We start from the raw sequence: 21,439 nt of genomic DNA, 5'->3' as shown, positions 1-21,439 counted from the left end.
GCCGCTTTGAGGCAGAATCTGTAACAATCGTCCACGGCAAGAGCAACTGTAGCAGAAGCAGCAGCAGCAGCGTCAAGACAGCGACAGTTAAGTCTGTCTCCCCGTGTCATACCACTTCATTTTGACTTCATGGTGCCGACAGCCGTGAACACTGAAGTGACCCGAAGGGAACGGGCATTGCGTCGCGCTGCGGTGCCAGCTTGATGGGGAGAGTCTTCTCGTTGCAGCTCTCGGCACTGTCTCGTCCGTTTTCACGCTTAAGTGGACGGACTAAGCGCTGGCAGATGGACGGACGTGGGAAGATGATTAAATTTCACTTTCAGTTTCTAATTAACATCGTACAGTAATGTCCACTGTACGGGAGGCGAAACAGCTACTTCCATGCGTTTTTAATGCGAGGTTTCATAATCTTTCCTTCTCATTGGAGATGGGATACATGTATCTAAAAAGGAAAATATTTGTTTAACACATTTTATATTTTATCTTACAACTAACATACCTCGTACGAATCGAACTCCAAATCGAATTCGATGTATTCGCGTGCCTTTTGCTCTCGTTTTCTTTGAGTAAAGAGCAAAGAGCTCGTACGCACCGAAAAATTTAAAAACATTGTTCGCCGAAAGACTGCTAGCAGCTAGAACGATAATTAAGTGGCCGCCAAACAGGGGCACAGCTGTTCAAAATCGCCACAGTTGCCGACGGCGATCATCATCGTAATCTGGGCACTTGCGTTACTGGTGGGATGAACATTCAAGATGGAGAAATGCTAGTCGGTTGCCACCTACACCGCGCTTGATGGTTTCATGTGACTGTTTGCGAAGCAAGCGTGACTCTTCAGTGGCCGCATACCCTTGTGCACGATGGTCCTATTCATAAGGTGTGGAGTAAAGTTTCGGCAGTAAAATTATTGCTAGTTCGCGCGCACGCACTGATTAATAGCCGTTGACCAACGACCGGAGCATGGTATAGACTGGTTATTAGTGCAAGCGACAGAGAAAGCAGGAGAAAACTCGCCCAAAAACGATCCGGGAAAGAACGCAGGTGATATTCGAACCGGAGAAGCAAACAGAAGCAGTGTGATGGGGAGGGAAGGTTAAAAAAATCGGTCATTAAAAATTGGTGACAACATCCATAATCGCACCCGGGCCCCGAACCCACTGACACAACGAACAGCACACGCGCGCGCCAACTGCTTGGGGTTGGTTTTTGGGGTCGGCAAACGCATTCAGCATAAATTAACAGGTCAACCGCAAAACATGGTTCTCGCCGATCATCACCGGCCACCAATGAACGAAACACGATAAAAACCGACAACTTGCCCCGGTGCTCGGTGCGCAGTCACAGGAGCGAGTGCGATGGGAGGTGATATCCGCATGTCCACATCCGCCATATGCTGTGTGTGTGGAGGGTGACCACGGAAAAGTATAAAACATAAACCTCCGACTAACAACGGAACCATGTGCGGATGTCGTCTCTGTGTATAACCGCTAGGGCGGGCTGGAGGAGTGTACAGAGCCAGGGGATGAAAAATCCCGTAAAAGAATTGAGGATAAATGGTTTTCAAAGAAGGCAGAAGCTACGGATATCGCTTCGGTACTTCACGACACGCGTGCCGGAAACGACATCGAACAGACGCATCGATGCTATCATTGGGAGAACATTCTGAAGTTCCTTTGCGTTCTATACTCCCATATCGTTTGTTTGTGTATGTCCGTTGGGTTGTTAGTGGAGAGAAACGGTAGCCTTCCATGGGTTAGAAACAAACCACAAACGACTTTACACCCATCCATAAACATATTGAACCGGCAGTACTAAGATATGGGCTTAATACTAAAAACTATTAGGCACTATGTTTGCTTTTGCACATTCAAGAATACCGCTCTAAAACGAAAAGAACGCAACAAGAATTAAATAATAGTAGCAGCAGTTTCATTCGCAAATTCATTCCTCGCTTGAAACTCTCGGTCGCTACCGCATTCGATTTCAAATTTCCCACACTGTCTGCGCAATTTATATGTCAATGCCCTTCGATAAACCCACCAAGAATGTTGCATCGTCTCGGAGTTTTTGGTACCAAACACTTGGCACAAGCCAAAAAGAAAGGAAAATGACCCACCATTTCTCCCACAGTCGCGTTAGTTCTATTTTAAACCCGAAACCGAATGGAAATGTTTTCTTTCACCCGAATCTGACACACCGTGCATTCGCATATCCGCGGATCCGATGCGAGAGATGCGGACCGCCAACGAACACAATTGGGTATTGCATTCTGCGGTGCGATCGTTCCTTCACGCAAGTGCACCCACCCTTGCCGAAACCCTTGAGAGGCATCAGATGCAAATGACAATTTTACACCCAATAAATCTCGCATTGCTGCTCGTCACGCTGCGCGTGTGTATTTACCACCGTTTTACCCATTTGAGATCGTTTAAGAAGATCGATTTTCCACCTCTCAAGCGCCTCAAACACACACAAGAGCCTTCCTATGCCGGTATCCATCGGAAACAGGACATCAGGCCGTCGATGTCGTCGTCGTCGTTCGAGATCGTTGGTTTCAATTAAAGGCACCGTTACCGCAACTGCGCCAAACCGTTGTCGACCGGATTGACATTTACGTTTCCCAATATTCTATCGATGCCCGTTTTCCTCTTCGCTGTACGGTAAAGTTTCGGTTTAATTAGTTAAGGATCAACCGAACCCAGCTCTGCTAAGTGGTTTGAATTGAGGTTGCATCGAAGGTGTGCGACATTCAATTTACAGTGCGGAAATCTCGGTGGCATTAAAATAACCTTCGGTTAGACAAACCCTCTGACAAACAGTCGGTGAAAATTCCAACGAAAATTAGTTTTATCCCTTGATTGGTTAAGACACTTCGCTTAAACTCGTTGCCCCGTTCTCCCGGAACTAAATCTCTTCAGATTGTTTGGACTTCTCAGCTTCACAGGGATGATGCGTTACCGACAACTTCATACTACTGTTCTCCTATATTATATAGTACGAGTACGTCAGCGTACTGGAACTGCATCAAAAGCAATTCGCCTCGTCCGCAAAGGGACCTCCCACTAGAGGCGTCATAAAAAGCCGCTCCCGAATGACCCTTAAATTGACACAAAATCTGGCAAATCATACCATCATCCTGGAGCAGCGGGTTATAAAACAATCGAAATCTAGCTACTGACTGCGACAAACACAGTGTACAACACGCTAGTACACATAAACTAAACGCTGCGCGATAAACGAAGCACTAAACATTGAAATATCGAAAAGGCACAAGAAATTGCACCTCCAACTACAGGAATATCGTCCCGGTGGGCTTTGTAGTTTATAGTTTGCAGTCGCTAAAATACTGTTTAAAAAACAAGTATCACACCGGGGTACGGGTCACCCCCTTTGCCTGCAGCAGGGGCAATCGAAATGTTTGTTGCTGTTATGCTTTATGTACCCGGTTCATCGTATGTTACAACATTGCTTTTGCGCTAAGCTTCTGGGCTTCATTCGCGACCTGCAGTCAACGGCAGTGAAAAATAAAGGACTTCTCGTAGCATGCACACAAGCCACACATCGGGACCATAATCGAGGGTCGTTTTTGTCCGGCTTTATACGCTGTATCCAAGCACTAAAACATGGCACTGGTATCCCCCCCTGTAAGCGTAGTTCCCGGTTCCCGGTTCCCGGTTTAAGGATATATGAAAAATTGTTTATATGCGCTTCACGTTCATAAAATTGGTTCAGCGTTGTCCGTTTCCCGGCACTGGCAGCAGTCCGGACCCGGACTGGACACATGGGCAAAAATCGAAAGAAACTGTTTTAGATATAAGGACGGGCGGGCGGAACGCGTCAGAACGGCCGAGGAAAAATCTAAAACAATTCCTCGAACAGCAGCAGCAGAACATAAAAAAGGCTGCACAATGTTCGCTGTCATCCACTCGCTGTGTGTTCCACGGCATATTCTCTTCACTGCAGCAGGATTGCACACAAAAGAAAATCCTTTTTTATACATATATGTCAGCTAGTACTGCGCAGTGGAACTATGTATGTACGATCGAGTTGGCGGTACGCGAAAAAAAGTGTTTCCGTTTGAAGTAGTTGTCCCGCTTGACACCCCGAAATACTGAGGCCTGCCTAGCGCATAAGATTATGTACGTACGATTGGTGTTACGGTTGTTAAATTACACCCAAAACTATCAAGAAGCTATAAAATTACTGATATATACCAAGAATAATTCAGCTAATCCGGTATTTGGTTGTGAGCAAAATAGCCTTCACATCGCAAAGGTACAATACAAAAAAAGCAACAAGATCAAGTTGAACATAACTAAACATAGATTCAATGGAATAGTGGATGGACGACTGCGAGAGCATGGATGATTAGGCCAGCCTCACATGCTAAGAGAATAAGCTTAATCGTTTGTTTTGACCCGAAGAATGAGAACAATCATTGATATATACTGAGCATAGTCTTGATAAGTAGATTGTTGCCCGGATTGATTGGTCCCGGAATCCCGGAAATTCCATACCCTAAAACACACCGAACAAGAGATTCAACTTCCGTCATCCACTGGCTTGTTTACTTACGATCGCACCTATTGCTCGCATCATAATGTTTACCGGATGTTCATCATATGTTCGTCACTTACCTAAAAATAAACCAGAAACGGAATAGTTTGTTATAATATTCTATCGATTAACGATGGCAAGTGTTTAGAGAAACCTTTTTCTGAACCGATGGACTGAATCCGATCACCAAACCAAAGGCACCTTCTACACATTTTGGAAATAAAGTACGAATATCCTTTGTCCTGTACAGCATACGAAGCGAAGACCTCTTGCGCACAATCTGAACAGAACCGGTATCGATACACTAAATTACTATGTACGGTTTGAAAAACATGCATAATTACGGATGATGATAACTTTTCGCAAACACTACTACGCCTAGATTGTGTTCTGTATTTTAGTTGAAAGTTAACGAAATAACTGTCAAACTCGATGAGCGCGGTTTTGAACGAAACCATCTATTAAGGACTCTACTGTTGTTAGGGAGTGTGTGTGTGTGTGTGTGTGTGTGTGTGTGTGTGTGTGTGTGTGTGTGTGTGTGTGTGTGTAAATTGTATTTCATTCGTTCATTGGCATATCGGTACAGTTTATTTAGCTACTGTGTGGCTAGAAATAGAAATTATTGGCTGGATTTTTATCAACTTAAGCCATTTCCCTATAAACATTGCAACAAAGAAGAAATAGGTAAGTAATCCAGACGGGTATTGCTCCAGTTGTAAGGAGCGTTATTAAATTACCCAGGGTTAAGTGAAATTAGCGAAATGCCAATCGTGAAGAAGCCACTGCACACTACGACCAATTCTCACTAATAAACATGTGTTCTTTATTTTCCCTTTTCCAGCGCCTGAGCAAGCAATCCTCGCTGCTGCCAGCGAATCCAACCAGTAAGCAAAATGGAAAACCGTTTCTGTTACGAAATGCTCCACAGAGCCTCTTTTTTCCTTGTTGTTTCGTTCGTTCTCCTGCCCCTTTACCCATCCTTTCAGCATCCTGTGTGCAAATTGTTGCGGTCGCACCAAAAAGGAAGCGCTGCGTGTTTTTTGTGTGTCGTCTCCATTTGGCGTCCCATTCTCTGGGTTTTGGGTCGGGTTTTGCGAAGTGAAAAACGGAACACCGAAAAGGATTCCACTGAATAAATGCAACATTCAAAAACCAATCTGCAGAATGCTACGGATGCCGGGGCTGGTTTGTGGAAACCCGTTTTACCAAAACCCCGTTGTTGACTCGCGCGTTTCTGAGAGAGGCCCCTCGCCGAGTTCGCTGTTGGTTTCGGGTCAGCATCATCAGCCCTTAATTATTAAAATTAAATTTAATGAAAGGAATCATTTCTATTTGAATATTTCGTTTCCAGTCTCCCATTCATTGAGCGGTGGATAGATTTGAAATGCAAACCGGTGCAAAGAAACAATAACCACCCGCCGCATAAGGTTGTTCGAGAGTTGAAGCAAATACAAACAGAAAAGTGCTTTTTTAAAGAATCAAAAGCAAAAAACCGAAACCCCAAACAAAAAGGCTTGAGATATTTTTAAGATGCCGAGCAAAAGGGCCAACCTTTGTTGGATATAGTGTATTGCTTAATCTCTGTTCGCGAAGTTCGAGCAAGTTGCGGTAAGAAACCTCTCGGGAATAGACATTAAATTAATTGTTCTTCTCCAGACTGCTCAGGGTCATAGTGGACCATTTTAGTTCGATAAGACACGTCCAGTTTCGAACGATCCTCGCAGTACCCAATATAATGATGATGGAAACCGCACCGATACGCTGTTATCGGTTACTTCATATCCGCTGGCAGTTGTGGCATGACATTGTGGCCACGGTTCTCTCATCAATCTTTCTGCTGCCCGAAGAACGGACACTTAGACTGTACATTGCGCGATTCTCCGCCATGTTCGCCATGATACAGTATTAATGTAAGAAAAGTGGCACTGATAATTGAATTCTTCAAATTTCCGGACCGACGCGCTTCAATTTCCCAAACTTCTTTCACTCACTCATTCTCGAATGGTAAGGTATAGAGTGTGAGAAGTGAGAAGTGCGAGCATTTCATAGGTAAGAACAGTTTGCTTTTTTCTTGAATACTGAACCATTCCAGATATTGTCTATTCCTTGAAATCAGTTTTTTATGCGCTCGTCTATTTCTTTGTCGTCCGTCAGTCATCCATCGTTAGCAAGTTCGTGAGTTCCCTTTTTTCTGCATCAAGCGACAAAAAACAACAATCTTCCACGTGGCGAATGGTGTGGACCATGGAAAGAATAAAACAAAAATCGGAAAGCGATAAACATGGGCAATAAGTAGATTGCAGTTCGTTGATCGATTCGCCCAACGGACACCACAGAAAATTGCTTCGGATCTTCGCTTTGTGCAGTACTATTCGAACACAAGTTCTGCCAGGGTAAGGTATACATATCAACGCAAAAGATAGTTGATTTTGTTTAAAACCTCAACGTAACGACTGCTGGAAGCACCAGAACCTGCACCAGGACGACTTTCTGATTACGGAGGTGAATGAATGTCGTGTCGCAAGATCATTTATCAGGTCGACCGGCTCCGACCAGGCCACAGGCGACCAAAACCGATCGGTGTTGGCGTGACTTCACCGAATTTGGCAGCGGGAAACGAAAAAGTTTAATTGAGAAAGTTGTTGTTATTTGTTGAAGCAACAATAGATTGCCTAGCGGCCATGTTTTGGGACATTTGTGGACAAGTGCTGTGGTGTGGTGTTTTCCCTATTTTTACACCTGCGATGCATTTGGAAAAAAGGATACATGTTCCCTTCAGTAGTCAACCTCGCAATGCATGATATACGAAAGGGAGGATTATTCTTCCTTCCTGAAGTTAATCATCCGGTTTTCCCAAGTTAGCTGTTACTTCCGCATAAGATAAACGAGAGGAATCAGTGTGGTGCCTTGTTGATTGAGCATGTCCAGGACATTTTTAATCTTTAGTTGCATATTCTATTTCTAACGGATCTGCGCAACATGGAGAGTTAAATTGATCCGGGAATCGTTATATCAAACTCTTAAGCTTCTGACTTCTGATTCCGGTGTTAGAGGATTACTGAAGAATATGTTCTACGTCCCACAATCCTCTGCGTTCCGACAGATATTTCAAAGGATTCACATTTAATTTAAGGCTCGAGTGCGCTTCCATGTGCTTTTCTCTAATTGGGAGTAGAGTGGGCTTCACTGCCGATGAGGCATAGCGGAAGAATTGAAATTGACATCCATTTAAACGGGAGAGAAACCACCGGTGTGCGGCAAGTTGTCTAATGCCACTCAACATCCCGGATTGGTTGTAGGTGTTAAGGAGCGTATTAGCCGTGTGTGCCGTGGGACGGTCGAATGCAAAACTCAGTTTAGTGTAAGAGAACATTTCATCCCATTTCAATGTTTTACACCATCCCACCAAACCACCGGACTGTTTGGGGCTTCTCAAATCAACGTTCGCCTTTTTTGGGGTCAATTGAATTTAATTAAAATACACGATACAGTGCGATATTCTTCTCGGGAAAAGTTTCTTTGCCAAACGGTTTGGTGGATATGTTACGGAGGTGATTCGGCTTCCAATTTCTGTATTTGCTGTACAGCACATAAGCAGGCACAATCCAGCCTGTCAGAGCGATTTGCTTTTCCACTTACCATTTCGATTCTCGCTGTCAGCCGGTTTCATCTGGATCGGATGGTGCATCTGTGAAGAAACAAAAAATGGGAAAAAAAGAGTTAGTCAATTACTGGGCAAGTTGGAACGGTGGTTGGGGTAACTGGGCCTCCTGGTGTGGGTTGGATACACGCACTAGTCAGCAGCTTTGGGCAGGATAATAGAGGCCAAGCTCACTAAATACCCTGAGCAGCATTAATTCGATTCGGATCGGACAGCGATGAAATTAGTCCCGAAACACACCACCGCCACTACAAATGGATCCATTTATGTCTTCATTTTCCCGTACACCGCCGGGCCGCATAATTAGCGTAATGGACAATTTATGGAGTGAACAAGGCGCGTTTGCAAACATATAAATGGTGAATCAGATTACGCACCACCACGATTGTCCCGGTGTATACGATGCACATAATTAGGAAATGATTAGAGAGTAAAGCCTTTCGCCGTGTATTGATGGTTTGATGAGCGGTGCGAGATGATGAAATCATCATCACACAACTATTAGCACCGAAGCCGCACAGATGGAGCAACATCGTTTAGGGGTAGAGTTCTGACTAAAGTTAGCAGGATCAAGCTATCTTTTACACACGCCATCGACTTGCTAAAGGCTCAAATTAAACACAACATACTGTGGGTGTGTGCGCCTAAGTTTGTGCATGTACTAAAGCTTATCCGTAGCAGTAGGATCTGCTAGTATAAACAGGAAGATTGCAAAGGTGCTCCATCATCGAGTGAAAGCGGTAGAGCAAATATTTCCTTAATTAAAACTTTCTCTCCGCAATAACTCCCCCAGACAGACCCCCGTGGGAAGTGTGGCGCTTGGCGGGGCGCATTTAAGATGGGGAGTGTGTAGATGTAGTTATTCTTCGAGTGGGAAACCCAAAACTTCCAAAGAACCCAAACCTCTCCTTCCCCGATGCCCGAGAATCACGCGTAGAACACTGCAAAACACAACAATAAGTCACTACGGAGCACAACTATTGTTGTCTTCACAGCTCCTTGAGATCTTTGAGGTCCATTATTTCTAGCTCCAAAACGTTGGTTCTCCCACCCATTCTGTCGCGCGGGGGGCTAAAGAACTGTTGGTGACTATTGGTAAGTGCTTTGCTTCTGTAGTCCCACGTTTGTATAATGCGAACAGTAGAGAGGACGGCACTTTGGGAAGACATCTTAAGAAAATAGTCCTGTACCAAGGGGGATTGGTGTTCGCTATTGCTCTCACACCGTGTCTCACTTTCACCAAGGGCAGAAAGAAGGTGAGTTTGTATACCAGGGAAACATAATTTCAGTCTTCAGGGGTGAGTAGCACATTGTTTGTGAAGCAGCATCAGCAGCCAACGGTGGTTATTTGACTTTAGCATTTAAGCACTTCCACCAAGGGCGACGGCACTTATAATGCGGCCTAGAACAGGGATGGTTTTGGTAGGTTTTTAAGCAGTTATGCTAACCGGGTGTCGAAGTAATTCGCAATGTAAATTTGTACTGATGCTGCTAGTTCGTCTGTGCCGTTTTGTAGTCGTTTCTACGCATTATCATGTAAAATTAAATGTTTCAAACTATTAGGATAGGTTTAAGAATAGAAGTGGATTTACATATTTCAGTTGTAGTTTGCATCCATTCAGCATCAGTTGTTAATGAGATAAGTTCGTTATGCAATTTGTATTACTCCAGGCGTACGGTTTGACGAATTGCATATCTTAAGGCGGTTTTATCGGTAAGCAGTATTGATCAACTTACATTAAGCTAAGCTCATATTTGGGAATAAATAACCTAAGCTCTCTTTGAACATGAAAAGCGTATTAACCGTGTACATTAAAGTTTAAGCTCGTCTTTCAATTTTCAGATACAGACGCAGTGGAGCAAGGCTGATTCTGAGACAATTGGAATAATAATGCATTTGGGAGGCTTAACCCACACACTCGACAGTGCCTCCGAAACACGCATGGTACTGTCTTCGTCTCGCATAAAGCATCCCGGCATTAGCGTCGGTTATTCTATGCAGTGATGTGACGTTCATTATTTACTGCATCTTACCAAGACGGCAAGCGTGTTCTCTTGCTCTTAGAAACGTGTCCGCTAAAGATCGTCCAATAAGTTGTTTAGTCCGCCTGCACGTGGCAGTTGGCCGGCAGACAAGCACAGGGAGTAGCCATAACTAGACCAACGATACGTGTACGTTAATAATGCACCGTAAACACATTATTATTCAATAATTGTGTTTTACCGTACGACGGACCTACGGACCCGTCTTTCGTGTACGGTTAGCAAGGACGAATGTAGAAAATTTGACCACAGAAGCATCGTACCATTAGGATAGTTAAATGATGGTAAAGATATAATGGCCGATTAGCAATGATGTGTGTTGCTCTAAGCAGGCAACGCAATCATTGTATGCTTGGTGGACGAAAATTATCTCCAACACACGTCCTTAAGGGCATTATAATTAAAGAAAGTATTGGGTCAATGCCATTGGAAAAGTAGAAATATAAAGCTGTTTTCATTCAATATCGCACTCCACCATGCGCGGGCACGTTCCATCTAGATTAGTTTCCATTTCTTTCATGTCGATTCCGACACATCGCGTTTGCGATAAATTTGATGGAATTGAGACACCATCAGAATGGGTGCAGGGTGCGCTATCGTTTAAACTGATCGCTTAACGAGGTTTACATTTCTTTTATTGGCACCCAGTCGCAGGACATTCCGTGACCGGGTTTAGAGTTGTTTTTTGTTGCTTCTGGTACGGTATGCTGCCCGTCGTTTCGTAGAGAAGTATTTTCGATTGGAACCACGATCGATTGGGTAAATTCATTTCGCTCCTTTCCGTCACGAACACACTAAAATCCCACAAAATACATACACACTTCCCAACTAAAAGAAAAATATCCCCCGGAACGAGGGACGTGCACTGCGTCCACAAACCTGAGGACGAGTGAAAGTAGCTGTTACGGCAGTAGTAGGTCGTTAGAAGCAAACACTGTGGAAGAGATGCATTCTGAAATGATTCAATTAGAGGGTTTCGATAGCGGTAACGAACGGTCGCCTAGAATGAGTCGTGTGTTGGATTCGCAGGTCCAGGTTAGGGTGTTTTTTTTGACGTATTCTAAAACGACACCAAATTTCAGCACCATCAGGCGAACATCGGACACGCGGGAGCATAGCTATATGGCCCGGTATAAGCCCTCGATAGCACACATTTAAACTACGTTCATTTCGGCAATGGCGTGCCATGATTTAACCGCGAACCGATCAGATGGGATGTCCTTTTTCGGCACGGGGAGGTTCTCCGGATCAACTGTTTCAAGCTGGTTTTATGCTCCGCAATTAGGTTGGGTGTGCGCTGTATGCTTTCAGGCCACAGCAATACGCAAACACCCAGATGCGCCTCTAATTGAGTTCGGATGCGCTGGCGGTTCGCGTGACGATATATGTATATCCCTTCCCGCGTACCATGCTGCACCGTAAACCACCCATTTCCGGTCAGTCAACGTCTTTATCGACGCTAAACTGCACCATCATCATCATCATCATCATCGCCGGCGTCACCACCAGGCAGGTGGGGAACGTGGATCATTGCCGTGGTCGTTAATCGTGCTCGCCCGTATCGGCGGTATCGTTAAAATGCCTTTCGCAAGGTGTACTCCGGCACATCATTACACAGGAGGAAACCGGGTGGTACCGTAGATAAGGTGGGCCCCATGTGCATCCTGGAAAAGTCCATCGAAACGTAAATGATCGGTTGTAAGGTGACGTCGTGTGGAAAACTTTCCATAAGCCACCGCACGGAGGTTGAAGTTATTCCGGACAGAATGCATCAATGGGAAAATGTGCAACCATTTTACTGGGTTTTGATGTGCAAACTATGATCGAAAAAGAAATACACACTCACCGCTGATATGTTTAACAAAACACACTTAAAATTGCATAAACAAAACCAGAGGAATTCCACACAAGTGTTAAGACATAATTTTAAATCAATTATAAAGTAACAGGTGGGCTGATAATTGTTTGGCCTAACACATTTATCGCGCTAGAAGTTTTTTATCCATATCATATTTCGTTTGTACCAACCTTCAAACGAATTCTGTCCTAATTTGACAGCACTCGGGCCACAACCAAATGAGCTAGAGCATTTTGTGTGACGCAACTTTTGTGCTTTGAGTAATCATGGAAAAGAAGGAATTTCGCGTGATGATAAAATATTAGTTTTTGAAGGGGAAACATATAGTTAAAGCCAAAAGTTGGCTTGATGAAGAGTCTTCAGACTCTGCTCTACCAAAATCAACCATAAAATATTGGTATGCTAAATTTAAAAGTGGTAAAATGAGCACTGAATTTGGTGAACACAGTGGACGCCCAAAAGAGGTGGTTACTGACGAAAACATTAAAAAAAATCACAAAATTATTAAGAACACCCATAATGTGAAGCTGATCGAGATAGCTGACACCCTAAAGATGTCTAAGGAACGTGTTGGACATATCGTTCACGAGTATTTGGATATACAATAGCTCTGTGCAAAATGGCTGCCGCGTGAGCTCACATTTGAACAGAAACAACAACAAGTTGATGATTCGGAGCAGTGTTTGGAGCTATTTGAGCGAAATAAATCCGAGTTTTTGCGTCAGTATGTTACTGTGGATGAGTGTTGGCTTCTCCACTTCACTCCAAAGTCCAAAAGAGAGTCATTCGAGTGGACAGGACGCGATGAATTTGCTCCAAAGAGGGGGAAAACGCAACAATCAGCTGGCAAGGTTATGGCGTCAGTTTTTTGAGATTCTCAAGGAATAATCTTTATCGACTATCTCGAGAAAGTAAAGATCATTAACAGCAACTACTACATCAAGTTATTGAAGCGTTTGAAGGACGAAATCGCCAAAAAACGGTCATATTTGAAGAAAAAAAAGTTTTGTTTCGTCAAGACAACGCACCGTGCCACAAATCAGTGAAAATAATGGCAAAAATTCATGAATTAGGCCACGAAATGCTTCGCCACCCACCGTATTTCGTAGATCTGACTCCCAGTAACCAATTCAATTTCTCAGATCTCAAAAGGATGTCCTCTGAGAAGAAATTTTCATCGAATGAAGCGGTGATCGCCGAAACAAAGGCCTTTTTTGAGGCAAGGTGCAAATTCTACTACAAGAAAGGTATCGAAAAATTGAAAGACCGCTAAAATCGGTGTATGGCCCTTGAAGGGACGTATGTTGAATACAAAAAAAATTTTGGCCAAAAAAAAGTGTTTTACTGTCATAGGCCAAACAATTATCAGCCCACCTGTTAAACTATGCAAACCACCTGGGGTGGAAATGTTGTGCTCACTGAAAGGCTTTCCATATATGTGCCCCCCAACTCTTTTTGGAAGGTCCTAAAGCAAGCTGTTTGCAGGCAGAACCCCAACTTTTACCAACCAACCAAACCGCTCCAGGGGTAAATTTATTACTAGCCCGAAACTAACGCGGCAAGCCACAGGTGAGGTAGCGCCCATTAATGAGCAAATGTGAAATGTACTCCTTCACGTGAGTGTTGCCTTGGTGGTACGGCCGTAGTGTTACCACACCGTGGTAAAGCGTAGTGACTTGCACGAACAACCACTCACTCACATTTTACTCACCCATTACCGGGGACAGGCTTAAACTTATTCGGCAACTATCGAACCGGAACGCTATCAGGCACATCCTACCGATATGTTACCAATCTGTTTTCTACAGCAGTATAGCAAGTAGTACGATGGTACAACTTCTGGACAAGATTATTATGTTGAAGGGCTTTTTTTGTTGTTGTTGCAGTTTTATATCGCTCTAACTTCCAGCAGCTGTCTATCATACGAAGGGCTGTATAGGATGAAACGGGCTTTCCATGCAGTCTATGACCGAATGTTCTGTTTCCACTCTAAGCCTTCTTTAAAAGGCTAATCAAGGACCAACTTTACGTACGACAGCTTACTTTTCAGCCCAGCTTGACTAACGATTGTGTGTTTTTTTCGACTAATTTTACGAACGAAATTTAGTTCTTATGACCCAATTCTACACTTTACCTTCACGGTTTCGTATTGCATCTTCTTTACCCCTACATTGCTCATTACATCATGCCACATGATGGAACTGAAAATTGTGAGTTTTAACTCCATGAGAGTTTTTCGCACTTTTGAATGTATTTTTACTACTTGTTTTTGTCGCTTATATTTAAAATCGTAACTACATATTCTTCACAAGTTTTTTTTATTTATTTTCATTAACAATCCGTTACACATATAAGCAGGATCAACATAGCACAAGAAATTGAGGTCAGGAGTCGGACGCTCGTTAAAATGCACACGCTTCATGACAATCGACGATAGTATTCACTCGAACAAATTTGAACGATTGCAGCGAAGCAAAAACCTTACCATAAATAAATGAGTACCCTAAGCTTGTGTCTGCCGAGTCGAAGATTTTTTCCAAGAGCTTTCTCATTTCCCATCCCTGTCACCCTGGCTGGGGTAGGTATAAATTTCTTCACATGTGTCATTTTAATTTATTAAAGCTCCAATTTAAGCCTAGTCTTCATCTGAAGGGCTACAACTCGGCAAGAAGACAATCGATTCTACGGGAAGTTACCTCGCTTTGTGTCGCAACGTCCTGGTACCGAAGTCCTTCGCACGGAACTCGGCATCGAACACACTCATTTCCTTTTGGCAAAGCAACAATTGCACAGAAAACAAGCTTATGAAGGGATTAAAATGGAAAATACCCATCGGCTTAGAAGCCAATTACGGGGTCACAACACACTGGGAAAAAGGTGTATTTGTTCACATTGCAGATGAGTGGCAATGCTTCGTCCCATCCCGGGGAGAAGGAGACACGGGAAGTCTTCGACGTTGTAGCGTGTTCTGCATATGGTTCCACAAGGCTTGTGCTCCATCGTGTGTGTTGGTGTGTGTGTAGGACAGCAACAGGTCGCTCTCGTTCGCCTGTAGAATATCCTTAAGCACATAGCAGCGTGTCACAAGTCACCTCGTCCACGGTTCAAGCAAATGTGGTCACTGGTGCAGCTGTACATACTCGTAGCTATATGTTCTGTTCAGCATCAGCAGGGCCACCAGGGCCTGACACTCGGATCTGAATGTGTCTACGAATTGCGAGAGAAAAGCGTACGACGATTTTGTAGCATAATAATCGGTTCTTCATCAGAGCTGTCCCCGGAATCCTACGGGAGATTCCTCCACTCTGCCAATATCTAGTGCAAAAGCACCATTGTCTGCCTGGGTGTCCGACGGTGCATGGGAAACCGAATCCAAATATAAATACGAGACAGATTAAATTCAATTAGAGCTTTCGCATCGAAATCGTTGGCACACAGGAAGGTCCGGCCGAGGAATCACTCGAGTAGCGAGCGGTCTTCTGTTCTCATGTGTCTTGGACGGCTAGCCCTGGTGAAGCGTGCTAGTATCGTCACGTTTACTGTCCAGCCGTGTGTCTTCTGCATCGAGATGAAAGTCCCGCCGGAGTCTCCTGGGTGCCGGAGTGCTAGCGGACGTTTCTAAGTGGTTTGTGTCGGATCGTCGTCTCGTCCACGAACAGCGCCAGCAATCCCATCGACAAATGCGGGAAACACTCGTTCACAATCGGTACTTGTACTCAATTCTATCTAACTCACCCTCTACGACTGTGCGACTCACAGGAAAAAGGGGTCGGCAGAAAGATGTGTTGCCTATAATCCTCGGATGCTGCCGTGGACCAAAATCCCGCAAAGGATTAACAGGATTTCTACCACCACAAGGGTTTATCCTTTTCACACTGGACAGTCCACGGACCCGGGGGGTGTCCGTGTCAGCCAGGAGATGGTTTGAAATTCGACGTACTGCGCTCTTCACATATGCATAAAAGACTTCCGAGTTGATGATTGCTACCAGCCGCGCGTGCACGTGTCGATGTGAAATGTGAAGGCAGCAAAAAACATTCTCACTCAGTGAAAGCAAAACAGCAGAAAAAAAGCAACTAGAAAATAAGTGTATTCAGCAGCAATTTTTAACTCCTTCCTCCGTGTGTACAGGGACACAACACTCGAATATCGTTCTATTTGGTTTCCCATTTTTTGTGTTGGTTTGGTTCCCTTTCTTCAAACAATCATCGTTGGGTCGTTCGTCAGTGGTCGTCTGCCGTCTAGACTGGCGTTTTCCCGGTAGGAATCGGTACGGCAGGCGATCACATTCCCGACTACTGCTCTCATGGCAACAACCGCCGGATACCGCATCCGGGTTGAAGTGTTATTGCCGTTAATTCCCTCACCTGGGAGATATAAAAATGAATTTTAATGCCAAAATTGCAACGGACGAGCACGGGAACAGGTTCGCTCTGAGTGCACTCTGAGCGGTATGGTTCCCACCCCTCGGCTCGTGTTTTTGGATGGTAAGTTTTTCCTAATATGCGCGCAGGATTCGCGTTCGATCCCAATCCCGTTTCGTTCGTTGGTCTTAAAACTTCCTGTAAGAATTATCACCTCGTGTTGTGAAAATCGTCGTCCAGGGTACACTTGCAAATATTGGCACAGTGAGCCTCTGTGGAAGGCCCTGAAGAGCCTTGAGAGTATAGAGCGTTCTAGAGCGTTCTAGAAGAGGGGAAAAAATACCACCGTGATGACTCTTCCTTCTATTCCTTCCAGACTAAATTCGCTTGGCGCTCGTGAAGAAGGAAATAATTGCACGATTATGACACCAAGTGAGAAGGATCGTTTTCTGCCACCACACGCTGTACCGCCAGCCGGACGAGGAAGCGAAAAACAGCGTGCCAGAGGTGAGTTTCTAAGTTGTGCTCATTTCCTTCAGCATTATCGTCGGCATACAACCGGGTCCGGGGGTCCAGCAGCGCTAGAATGTGGCCCGGGGGCTGATTTGAAGCAGTAATTTCTACTTTCGTATCGTCTTGCTGCCACTCTAAACCGTAATGGCTTCATTTGGGATACTCTTCTGGGGGTCTCCTTGGTTCGTGCTCCTTTCACCGTGTGTCCCACAGCAAGGGGACACAAGGAAGGGAGGCGTCAAAATCATCACTGTTTGTTGTGTTGTTGTACGATTTGAACCCTTCCAGGTTTGCCTTTATCAACGTACTGGGGCTGGTATCCGTTCCAGTTCGACATGACCAAACGCCCGAAGGAGGAGGCGCGTGTGCACAAACGGGGCTTTGAGAAGTTTAAATAAATTCCACATGTGCACAATCTACTCGTCGCACACCCATCGTCGGTCATGGTATCTGGTTTCTTGGTCTGGTTGGTCCACCAGCACACCAACGGCTGGCCGGTGGCAGATAAGGGACGTAAAAATGGGCAAAATGCTGCAAATTATGTGAAGGCTTGCGAGCAGCACCCTTAAGAAATCGTTGGGCGCTAGAGCAGTGGGAGTGCGAGAGAGAAAAAAAGCTTGAAATCGATGAAGCCTTTAAGCAAATTACCAACTCGGTATCGGTGCTAACTTTCAACCGATTTTATGATGCCGAATCCCCGACCCGTGGTTGATTAAAGTTGTGAAAGTGTAGCCATTTTGTGAAAGCGTTTCAAAATCATCAAACCATAACGATGGTAGAAGTGCCGTCTTTTTTGCCTTTTCATCCGCCTTATCGGTTGAAAAATAGACCGCTATGCGTGGTGTACTTCTGTACTTTCAAACGGCACCATTTGCACCTTCATTAGAAAGTTCAAACGTGATGGTTTATCGGAGCAGATTCCACGAGAAGCGCACGGAAGAAATGTGTCCTGCCACTGCACGAACCATCCGTTCGGCGGCTGTCGCACACCCGTCGGGTATGGGTGATAAAATTAGAACATAATCGTTTTTCAACAGCTAAATTTATCGCAAATTACTCTTCAATCTTTGCACTGCGCCCGGTGGTATGCAGCGATGAGCGCCAAAGAAAGTGCGCCTGTGTGTATGCAACCGGCATAACATGAACATGTGAAGAAAGTTGCACTGTTGGTGCGATTTATGCACCCTTTTGGTCAGATTGCATTTTTCCAGAAAATTTTAAATACATTTTTTAATGTTTAATTTACGTTCCGTTAAATGTGGTTTAAAGCGTTAAAATAGATGTGGTTTCAAATGTAGTAATTCATATTTAAACATGAATAAAACTCAAACAACTGGTCCAAATACGATATTTAAATTGTTTGGTTAAAAAATCGTTCCAATGTAATTTAATTTACACAAACTTAACACACCTAAATCTTCTCATTTTCTGAATGACACACCTCTCATTTTCTGAGACAACTATTCTTCCCAGTGTTACAATAATGCCTCGCATCAACCTCGACATCCAGAAACTGGAATCAGTACGTGGGCGAAAGCGAAAACCCGGTAACTTTTAAGAGCAGCCCGTACTGCAACACTGATGCTGCTGCAGCAAACTATCCTTCTATAGCAAATTTGTCGCATTCTAGCAAGTCGGTATTCAAATGAATCTTTGAACCTCACATCCGGGTTGGTGTGCCGAAATGATGGCCCCGTTCACGTACAGCAAGGTATGGAGGCACGAGTAGGAAGTGAGGGAAAAAGGCACACACATCCTTCGCCAGACCGCCCATTCAAACAATTGATGAACCGAAGGTGGCATGGTTGAAAGAAAGGTAGAAAAAAACACCATAGCACCAAGCGAGTTAATGAAAATGCATTTAGGTGTCATTCATCTTATCCAGTTCCGCTTACCAATAGAGTTGCTTTTTTGAGCTCTACCCCAGAACTGCCGACGTCAGTCTATTCTGGCAGCACAATTTCTACGTCAGCAGCGAATTTTTCTTTTCATCTCAAACCTGGAAGAACGCTTCTTTCAGAGTCTCGCAAGCTAAAATTGCAATCCCTTGAGCATTGATCCTGCGCTGAACTTGTTTTTTTTTTTGCATATTTTGGCACATCGATGATGCTTTCCTACGAGCTGTTCTATACTTTGTTTCGAGGTGGAGCAGTGGAAAGGATTTATTTTTCTGCTTAATTTGAATTTTGTCAGTTAATAGCTTGACTAAACTTTGAATATTTAAAATACTGGGAACTTTTATATTCATCACTAAAATCATGAATTAATTTTAATTTTTCACCTCCAAGTGTGGCGTGTATTCATCACCACAGTATGCAAACTATTCCGCCTCATTAAACCCACGTGACTGGAACTCATAATACCACACACATATTGCAGCGTGTTCTAACAATGCAGTCGTCCTATCGCGTTCGCGTAACTGCTGCATCACAACAACAACCTCGGAGAAAGCAATTAATTTGCAGCTCGTGCCATCCATCTCTTGTCCGGGAATGGGGCGGATACATAAACACATTACCCTCGTTTGTTCTGGACGGGAACGATCAGCGGACGGGACCATATATTTCACCAGAAGCCAGCTTCCTGTGAAACACATACTCATAATATCGTTTTCCACACCATCTGGCTACAGCAGCAGCTTCGTTGTGGATTATCACATTCCTGGTCAGTACGGGTGCTGCCGCCCAACTGCTAGCCTGACACGTTCAGGACGCGATCGGTCAAACAACAGCGGATGTATTCTAGCAAACGTCCCCATCAAAACGTTACAGTAACACACGAACGGGCCACACACACGCGCCCCGGTGATAGCACTGATTATGAGTTTAAACGATTATGATTATGTAAATTGAAAATAATAGATCGATTAAAGTTTAATTTCCCACAGCTTCGATGAATTTTACAGTTTGTTGCACGCCCGGCCTCGGCAACGCAGGCCAGACAGGAGACAGGAGCGGACAGTTAAATGGTCACGGCAGTTGATGTGGGGTGTCACCACAGGATCCCATGTGTAGTACCGGCCCAGCAGAACTGGGAACCCACCACTACTAATTACTTAATTCGTTGTTCATGTCGCTGTAGAGGTTTTTAGCTATAATATGCCGCTGCTGGTCTCTGTTGTTTTTGCCCACAGACTGAATGTTGTAGGCTTTTTTTTTGTTTTTGCTATTGGAACACAATTAATGGTAGATTTATGATCGTTACAAGCAATTGAGCACAGCATTAACAAGTGCTTTGATGCTGTGAATAGTACTGTCCCATGCCGGGATCGCTCCATGTGCCAACAAGTATTGCCCAAAGTGGCGGTAGCTGGAAAAATTGTAAATGAACCGTAAAGCTTTAATGCACTCGCGTACAAAAAGAGCTAGTACATGCTTGGTTAAATAATTTGTTTTATCAAATAGATTTATAATAGTTAGAAAAAGGGTCCCGTGTTTAACAAACCTCCCATAAAATGTAAGTCTTATACGCTGTTATGCGGCACATATGTCCAAATAGGTCGCTTAGTCAAGTGTTACGAAATTTGCCTCAAGGTATGCAAATCGCAATACAAAACATTTCAAATAATTCATGCATTGTTTCGAAATTCTGCTGCACTTATTTTCAAATGCTAAGTGCATTTTCGAAGTCGTCAAAAATTTACAAAATCTTGGGTCAGCACCAACAACATATGTATGGCAATTTTTTTAACTGCTAACTTTTGAATAACTTTTCCACCTAGTACTTATAAACGAGTGATGAGTGAATTGTTTAAAAAATCGCGTTTCAAACACATCCCGTACCAATGGAAACTTTGTGTTGAAACTTTGAATGGAAAACTCAAATCAACATCGGTGGAAAATGGGCAACTCCTACCCGTCTCATTGACGTACGTAGGCAGCAGCCCCAGGATAGCCGGTTATTGTGATGATTCCCACTCTCGAGGCGGTTGAAAAGCTTTTCGCCAAAACGACACCCCGGGAGAGGGTTCATCTTTTTACCTTCATTTTCCTTCCTTACAACGAACTTTGATAGCGTGTCGTATTCCGGGTGCTCGATGCAGTATCGCTACACCTTTCCAATTCTGCCCAGTTGTGAATGTGTCTTTGATGAACCATTTGCTCCTGCCATCCGGATGACGCAGAGTGTGGCTGGTGCTAACGGTGCTAATACCCACACACACCGGAGCAGCAGCACCAGTGTGGCTGTGCTGTATCTCAATCACCATTTCGAGTTTGTGGCGATGCTTTCATGCCCGGATACGCCATTCGTACACGCAGCCAGTCCAAATGTAGACCGAACTGATGCGCTCTGATCCAGCACCATCGTGCCGATATATCTGCTGCTGACTGGTGATAAAGGAAGTGAAAATCAGTGCTTTTTCGTAGATTAAACGAGCATCGTTCGCTCTTCGGTACGCTCGGTAGTGCGAATATGAGACTCGGTGTATTAATATAAAATTAC

General features: G+C 44.2%; 1 protein-coding gene across 2 annotated transcripts in view; it reads right to left on the bottom strand.

Annotated features, from left to right (window-relative positions):
- LOC128303298 (CUGBP Elav-like family member 2) overlaps positions 1-21,439 on the bottom strand; it is a 133,037-nt gene that overhangs the window by 79,718 nt on the left and 31,880 nt on the right. For both annotated transcript variants that reach the window (XM_053040201.1, XM_053040202.1), the window contains exon 4: positions 8,197-8,245. In XM_053040201.1, coding sequence (XP_052896161.1) covers positions 8,197-8,245 — 49 coding nt within the window. The remainder of the gene's footprint in view (positions 1-8,196; positions 8,246-21,439) is intronic.

The sequence above is a fragment of the Anopheles moucheti genome, chromosome 3, assembly GCF_943734755.1.
Source record: "Anopheles moucheti chromosome 3, idAnoMoucSN_F20_07, whole genome shotgun sequence".
Lineage (NCBI taxonomy): Eukaryota > Metazoa > Arthropoda > Insecta > Diptera > Culicidae > Anopheles > Anopheles moucheti.
The sequence above is the reverse complement of the archived record's forward strand: the minus strand, read 5'-3'. Positions and strand labels throughout refer to the sequence as shown.